Source organism: Syzygium oleosum, unplaced genomic scaffold (genome assembly GCF_021117445.2).
Source record: "Syzygium oleosum isolate NSW1041296 unplaced genomic scaffold, Sole_v2.1 Sole_v2.13, whole genome shotgun sequence".
NCBI classification, from domain to species: Eukaryota; Viridiplantae; Streptophyta; class Magnoliopsida; order Myrtales; family Myrtaceae; genus Syzygium; species Syzygium oleosum.
The window spans coordinates 2578732-2586965 of NW_026607497.1; the positions used below are offsets into that span (position 1 = coordinate 2578732).

At 41.0% G+C, this 8234-nt stretch overlaps 1 protein-coding gene and 1 long non-coding RNA gene across 2 annotated transcripts; one reads left to right on the forward strand and one right to left on the reverse strand.

The window, feature by feature from the left end:
• Positions 1-1251: 1251 nt before the first annotated feature.
• Positions 1252-7948, reverse strand: LOC115687715 (COP1-interacting protein 7). The gene is made up of 9 exons (XM_030613354.2): positions 7400-7948; positions 7011-7178; positions 6575-6699; positions 6250-6302; positions 6102-6160; positions 5855-6007; positions 5165-5397; positions 3010-4715; positions 1252-2704 (listed from the first exon to the last, which is right to left on the reverse strand). The coding sequence occupies exons 1-9, from the start codon at positions 7462-7464 to the stop codon at positions 1676-1678; spliced, it is 3591 nt and encodes a 1196-aa protein (XP_030469214.1). The 5' UTR covers positions 7465-7948; the 3' UTR covers positions 1252-1675.
• On the forward strand, positions 2402-5155 carry LOC130139600 (uncharacterized). Its single transcript, XR_008817698.1, has 2 exons — positions 2402-2534; positions 4491-5155. It is a non-coding gene; the product is annotated as an uncharacterized LOC130139600 (long non-coding RNA).
• Positions 7949-8234: the final 286 nt, after the last annotated feature.

Sequence of the window (8234 nt, forward strand, 5' to 3'; positions counted from 1 at the left end):
CCATTAACAATCCCACGAGGATCACCGAGGAACAATGCTGAGCATGTTCGTTTTAATTAAGCAAGTGGACTAGTGAAGGAAACAGCAGCACTATCACAATCCCGAGCAGGTTGTCTTTTTTTTTTTTTCCTTTCTTTTTAGTAGATTATTTGCCAATGATGAATTGGGGAAACGACCATATCCATTAACGTGGACACGACGGGGACCGATCGGTCGAGGGTCCGTAAAAAAACCAGAACTTAGAGAAAGTACGAAAGATATTCATGTCAGGGAACTAATATCAGGAGACGTCAAAAAGTCTAGTTTTCACGCAGGAGCTGAATTAGTGAGATCAAACTTTGCTTGAATTTGGAACTTGTGTTTTTTTGGCTTGAAGTCTGGATTTGGAACTTGAAGACATTGTACAGAAGAAAGAGAGAGGGCTTTTCGGAAAGCCCTTTTGGTTGGTCCATTGCAAGATGGTTAAGACATTTGAGCCCGGTTCCACAAATTTATTATAGACATTATGATCGACCTCTTTAACAAATTTTTTTTTTTTTGGTCAAAACCTCTTTAACAATTATTCATGCAGAAATATTCGCATTCAAAATATATTTGCAAGCTGTCAAAATTGACTTTGCAATTTCAGAAAGGCATCGGTAGATTGCCGGACCACCTTACTTACCAACTCTTTCAAAAACTACCAGTTACGAGGGAAAAAAATCATTTTATGAAAAATCGGGATCGTTCTTGAAAAGATTGCCCAAGATATAAAACTAGTAGTTATTAGTTTTTTTTTTTTTGTTGCAAAATTTGCTTTTCATTTGATTCAAAGTGAAGTAATCTGCATTACTACGAGAGCAATTCAGATATCCATCGAACATATTCATCACCGAGTGAAGGGTACCCGATGCATATAGATAAAACAGTTCGCATGCATCTTCGAGGATTAGTGTACAGCATCCCAAGATCAAAGTGTGGTTTTTCCAGTTATTGGAGGACATAAAGTTGACGGCATCCATCCACCCACCCACGAGTAGCTCAGTTGGTTAGGGCGTACTTAGAATTGTGTGGTTAGGCGCACTGGTCCCAGGTTCGATTCCCCAGCTAAGCACTTGTGATTTAAGTGGGGCCATGGCGGTGGAGTTCTTTGTCTTAGTCTAGAAGAATAGTCGAGTTGTATGGCAACCGGCGGACACCTCGGTTATCAAAAAAAAAAAAAAAAAGTTGACAGCATCCTTTCAGGAGAGACTCATCATTGGCAATGAGAAATTTACTTGAAAGAGAACCCAAAATGCATTTCACCACATAATTATTACAAGTCATAAAAGAATGAATACATACTTTTTTCTTCTTTTCTTTCATCCCCGTTTCAGAACACAACTTACAAACAAGACAATAAAACAACTTCTCACTGTATATCACCACGCGCAAATAAGCCACTCACATCCCTCGCTGAGTAAGGATATCGTACGTGTATAAATTACAATGTGCAATCCTCGTCTCCGAAGCAACTGGACAACAGCCACAACCTTATTATGCATGCGAATTATCTAACTTTGAATCCCAAAATCACCACCCTGCAACGACTAATAATGATCACACAAGAATTTACAATCCAATATGACATGTCATGTACCTTGAATTGCAGTACTAAATGTGTAAGCTTGACCGTGCACAAAAGGTTTTGGGGAGTTCAAGCTTTTTTTCGTCCGAAGAATAGAAGCTTTCTGAACCCTTTGGCAGCTTTAGGAGAATGCTCATCACTACTCCATTTCTTCCTCGAGTGTACCGGTTCGGGGGTGAACTCATTAATACGCGGAGGGGTTGCGAAATGTACCCGAGGGGTGTGAGAAACTGGAGCCTTTTCGGACACTGTGGAATCATCAGCTTCAGAGCCAGTATAGTTAGTAGAGCTGTCCAATGATCTTGCGATAGATGGAGAATGAAAGGGGTGGAGAGTCACTTCAGGTACAGTTATGTCTTCGCCAGGAACTGGAGATGATACATAAGAAAGCCCATGATCACTTTTGAAATGATTTGGTTTTGCAGAGTCGGGCTCAGGAGGCACCGACAGGTTATTGCTGTCCACATTCCCATTATCACTTCTATCATCCGATGCGCCTTTAGGAGAAACTGATTTTTCTCTGCTGTTTTCGACCTGAATGTCCTTAAAATCATCATCCGCTGGAGCAGGTTGAGCCGTTTCGGCTTCCACTAACTCCAATGACCCCGTTCTGGCTTCTGCAGTTTCCTTCTTCTGTTGGGTGTCGGAATTGGGCAGAAGTTGTCCATTTGAACTTTTCACAGTATTTTTTTTGTTTAAATGTTCAGGTTTCTTTAGACCTGCTTTCTTAGTTTCAGGAGGAGCGGGTTTCTTTGACAAGGCAGCCGGAGTTGACTTATTTATCTTCGAGGAGGCTTTGATGGGTTGACTTGGTTTTGAATTCACAGGTTGAACCTCTTGAGTTGCTCGCGCAGCCGCAAGACGCTCTATGGTGGAATTCCTGAGGACTGGCTTGTTTGACTTTGGAGTCTCCTGAGATTGGGACCGGGTAGATTGACTTCGGATCTTACTTGGCTGGGTAGGTGTGGTGGTTGCTTTAGTCTCGATCGAACTCTTCTTAGAAGCAACTGGTGTAGATCCACGGTTGGCACTTCTCTCAGCAATTCTCTTCTGACGCTGAGCAAGTAACTCCTCCTTTCTCTTCCTACTTTCTTCTTCCTAGTCCAGAAAAAAAAATCTCGTTAAAATAGGAACAGGATTCAACTGGATCTGCATGGACGCCCAGCTAATATCCATATATGGGTTGTATTTTTGTGAAAGACGAACAATACTATAGGCAAAGCAAATGTTTTAAGTGATCTCACTCGTAAGTGAGAGTCACTCCTATATCAGAGAGGAAAAGCTACAGTTCAACAAACTAGCATCATTATGCACAAAGTAAACATTCATATACGTTTCGACTAAATAAAACGTTCATATACGAAGTTTTTATGCTTCGTAAAATTTCATAGTGATCCAAGTACCTTCACAGCTTTGCTCTTTGAAGCAGCTGTCCTGCTTCCAGGAGTTGGCCGGCCCTTTGCAATTGTATCAAGCCTATTCTTCGCGAGAGAACCATTTATAAGCCTGGACCTTGCTTCTGCATTTTTATTCTTTGTAAAATTGGATGATGGTTCATTTTCACCGGAATCATTCAACTCATTCTCGGTGTGCTTTTGGATGATCTCTGCCAACGAGCTATGACTTCCATAATCCAGTTCTGGTGTCCACAATGCTACAGCCTGCTCTGCAACAGGATCATGATTGAGAACCATGTAAAGGTCATCTGGTTCACAAAATTTCTCCTGTGAAATTTCAGGTGTGCTGTTCTTAGCATTGATAGTGTCAGGAACCATGTTTATATCCATCATCAGCCTAGACTCAGATTGATCATTGACTACTGGTCGACCTTCAATCATGAAAGAGTCGTCAATTAGGACATCCCTCTTCTTTATCTCAGTGTGCAAACACTCTGCACCAAATGATGAAGCAGACTCAATTTCAACCATCTTGAGGTCAATGCTATCTTGCTGATTTATCGCCCCATTCTGTTGATTGCCGATAAACCAATCTCCTTCCTCGTGAATTTTCTTGATAGAGGACAGGGCAGATGACTCCGGTAGTGATTGATTGAGATAACTCCCTGACTCTTCAGCCTTCTTAGCATATAGTAAATCCTCATATGGGCTGTCCCTTCTGTTCACAACTGTCCGGACACTCTCACCAGCTTCAAATTCCTCAAAGTGAGTCGTACCCTCAGCTACATGATTCTTCTCAGTAATTACAAAGGGATCGGCGGCAACAAATTGTCGTCTTGTGCTTCCTGATTCCAGTTCATATGTAAATGATGTCCCCTTCAAAGATTTCTTACTTGCTAGGTCTTCCTCATGAATCTGTGCTGCTTGTGTTTCCAAACCTGAAACAGCAGCTTCCCTGCTCTCCATCAAGATGTTCTGAAAAGCACCCCAGCTCTCGTATCTTCTCTCTCCCTCAGAGTTATTTGCCTCTTCACTCTTATTCTTTCCATGATCTGCATCGTTCAGTTCATTCGTGTTGAGGTGGTGCATCGAATCTCGTTTCTTGTGACGACGTGATGCTGAACTGTTTCTTCTTTGTAATGATCCAACGGCCTTTTCCACCTGCTGCCTGAGGGACTCCTCACTAACAAATTCATCCTCATTAGATGAACTACTTTCCGATATGTCACTCCTTCTACCATCTCTCTCGGAAGTAATGTAGTTAATGTTGCGAATGACGACTTTCTTCGAAGACTTCTTTCCGTGTCCTTTCCTTGGCAGCTGATCTGTCGAAGAGTACTTTTTGCCACTGTGATGTCCGTCCAATTCTCTCTCACTGCCAGTGTCACTGGCTTCGCTGGATTCATCTTCAGATATATTTTCATGTGAATGTTTCTTTTTATTTCTTGACGATGACTTACGGGCCCGGTCATCTGTATCTTTACCAGAGAAAATACTGGAGTCTTCATTTGGAGGCCAGCTTTTATTTCCCTGGTAATATGAAGGGGGAACCTGCATTCCAGGGTAGAGGTAACTGGGAAACGGATGCATCTGTGGGAAGAAAGGACCTTGAAAATTTTGCATATACTGTGAAATGTGATTGTGCCATGGCATTGGAACTTGCCCCATTCCATCCGGGAATGGCATTGGTGCTGTCGTCGGCAACCTAGTATCTGCACCAAACATTAATCAGCATTAGGATGCAAAATTTTTTTCCAAACAAAGATCAAGAGAAATGCAGAATCCATGAAACCGAGACTATGACAAGTGATCTGTTCTTAGATTTTTTGGAGATATCTGCCAAGAAAGCACTAAGGTATTAAACCTTGTGTGTGCACTTCCATCCGTGTGTTGCATGAAAGGGAGAAGGTGACCAGAAGAGGAGAAGTTGAACCACTAAAGAACATGTTTGTCATCAGAACAAGCTCAAAAGTTGCAATCATTTTCTTCAAGATATTCTATGCAGCAAAAGCACAACAGCAGACAGTGAAAGAACATGCATGTCACTGACTCTTAAATTTTTTTGACAAATTTCTTGTGCATCACATGGCAGGTGAAACGTATCATGACAAGTGAAACATCTGAAGTCGAATATCATGTTTATATTCCCTAACTTGTCTACCTGCACTCGACTCTGTAACATTGAATTCTGTGTGGCCATTGGTTTTCCCACTAAATGGACCATTATCCTGAACGCTACCAGGGCCGTTCTCCTCGCCGGCAAGAACGATTCCAGAAGTTGCCAAGTAAGGCAAATCTGGCCTGGATAGTGCCTGCATTGCTGCTATCTCATCCATCCAAAGCCTATCTTCATTCTTTTCCTTGCATAAATGCATGAAATTTATGCATGCCTCCCTAAAAAGGAATCTAGATTAACATCACAAAGACAGAACATACTCAAATTGGAGAATGAGAGTGGAATGTGCTGTTTGAACAATTACAGGCTGCAACATATGTAACCTCCTTTTTTATGGAAACAATAAGGTGATCAATTTACTGATAAAGAAGTCATGTGTTCCTCATTTTATTCTATTAATGTAATTCTGGAAAAAAGGAAGAATTATTTGTGAAATTCAAGTTCAACAGACTTAATCTCAATGATGCCATACCTTGTTGCAAGCAATATAACTTCCGACAAAAGCACTGAAAGAAAAGCAGTCTCTAGTTTTCATAATTTGGCACCACATTGCACCGCAGTGATTTTAATGTCCCCATATCTCAGATAAAATGCCTTCTTCAATCGAATCACTAGGGTAAAATTGACATCTTCATTTACTTTTTGCAGATAACAGACTCCTCTTTTCACCCATACCTCAAACGCAAAGCTCCAAAGGCATCGGCAAAATATATAAGATTATCTATATGCTCCAATTCAAACCCAGCAACCAGAGCACGAGCATAAGCCATTGCTTGCTCCTTCCGAAGCACTGCCTTTCGAGTCTCCAGAACTCGCTGAAGATGGACCCTGTCACCATCCAGAGTAAAAAAGGCAATGAGCTCGGAGATGCATCTCTAATTGGACTACACTTTGATCAAATACTATTGACAAGGTAGTTTACTTGGAATTTTCTTCCAAGGCAGTGACGGCATCATCAGCTCCATCATATTTAGCTTTGGACTGAGAAGCAACATCACAACACAGATGTCCACCATCATAATCTGATGTTACTGCGCGATATCCCATTATTTGCATGAACGTTCACATACCTTATAGGACATGGATGACTTTGTGAAATTTCCCTCAGAAACTGATGCATTTCCTGTCAAAAGAGAGTACAGAGCTTTCAGCTTATTAGTGTCTAAGAATAAATTAAATGCCAAAATCAATATACAGTTCATTAAGGCGAAGTTTAATTAAGAAAACTTTGTGTGCTTTCCACAAAAAAGTTCAATGCAAGGCAATTAAATTGCTCTTTTTTTTTCTGAAAAACCAGCTCGCAGTCAGCACCAAGCAGGTCAACTAAATTTTCTATGTAACTTCGGAAAGTCCTACCCACAGCCAAGTCGCTCAAGCATGTAATACTGACCCTACCTTCCATTGCCATATCAATGTTCTGAGCTTCATTGGATTGGATTGATTCTTGTATCTGGGCAATCTCCCTCTCTAATGTGACAAATCTCTCTAGAACTTCAGGGGTGGTAACAAACCTTACAAAGCTGGAGGAAGCCAGGAAAAGAAAAACAGAGAGAAAATGCAGTACATTAGACATTGATTACAACCAGAGCATGTTTTCCTATATAGTATCTAATCAATAGGTAAACTAATCCATAATCAACGATCAGGTGTAACGGCATTCACATATTAATCCTTTTTTGCCCTTTCGATTGATCTCCTAGACACATTCCACAGTGTATAGCATTCTTAGAAAAAACTTCTAGATTTTGCAAATAGTAAGGAAATCAAATGCAATTCAATGCAGGCACAGTTTACTTGAAGCCATCGAAAGTGTGGATACTTGCTAGATTACCTCTCCAGAGTGGCTTTAGTGAACCAGGAAGCATCTGATCTTAGAGTGATGGAGTAGCCACCTTTAGATATCTGATCTTTCGCGGATTTAAGATGCGAAAGGAATGGTTCAAGTAATCCCGATGCCAACTTCTCATTCACCTTACCGGCATAAATCACCAGATCACACCTTCCATTCGTATACACATAAAAGCACACGACAGAGTCAATCAAATACGAAAAGGGACCATAATTTCACTACCCAGATGAAACTCATGCATGCAATCGCAATGCAGACAAAAGCCCACCATCAAAGATTGCTCATTTTCGACATCGTTGAACTGCAAAAGATTCAATTCGTTTAAAGGTTCAGCATCCATGAACATCAGACCAATGGGTAGGCAAAATTACCTGGTTCTTGTAGGAGTGAGCTGAAACAGGACATAGTCCAGATGAGTTCTGGAGTCCATAGACATTAGAGAGGCACTATTTACTATCCTGAAAGAGCTCAAAGAATCACAGCATTTCACTTCGACTGCACAATTTTGCAGCGAACTCCGACAAGCAGAGTGGAATGGTGACGAAGTGTGAGAGAACAAGGAAGAATGAGAAGCAAGCGAGGGGATTTGATGCGTTTGGAGTGCGGGACCCCTGAAAAATATGCCGACGTCTCTCACAACTGTTGGGATGAATCTAAGGTATAGAAACAAGAGAGAACTGTTCAAACGAAAGAAATGCTGGAAGGAGATGGGTGTCCCAGTGATGAGGAGTTGTGTGGGGGAGTGTTCTGGTGTGGTTGAGAAGTCACTTCTGATCCAAGTAAAACAATCTCTCTCTCTCTCTCTCTCTCTCTCTCTCTCTCTCTCTCTCTCTCTCTCTCTGTGAATTTGTAATGGAGTGTGCGGGTGGGAGAAGAATCACAAGGTGCATTTGCCAACTTCCAATCGGCAGGAGCTTTATTTCTACATGGGTAACCGCTAAAGTTCCTAAATTTATTGTTATCACAGCACCTTAGATCGATTACCAGATGATGCAACAAACTCTTATAGGGTGTTAGTACGGTGACTTATGTATATTGCTATCTGCAGTTTGTTATATTACTTAATTTGATATATCCAACTTCATTCTTGCAGTTATCCCATGGTAAGGATGTAATCTTTCCTGAGTATAAGAGTAAAAGTGAATCTTTTTAACTTTTTTGGTTCAAAAAGTATATTACGGAAAAAGAATGGTCAATTTTAGCTTA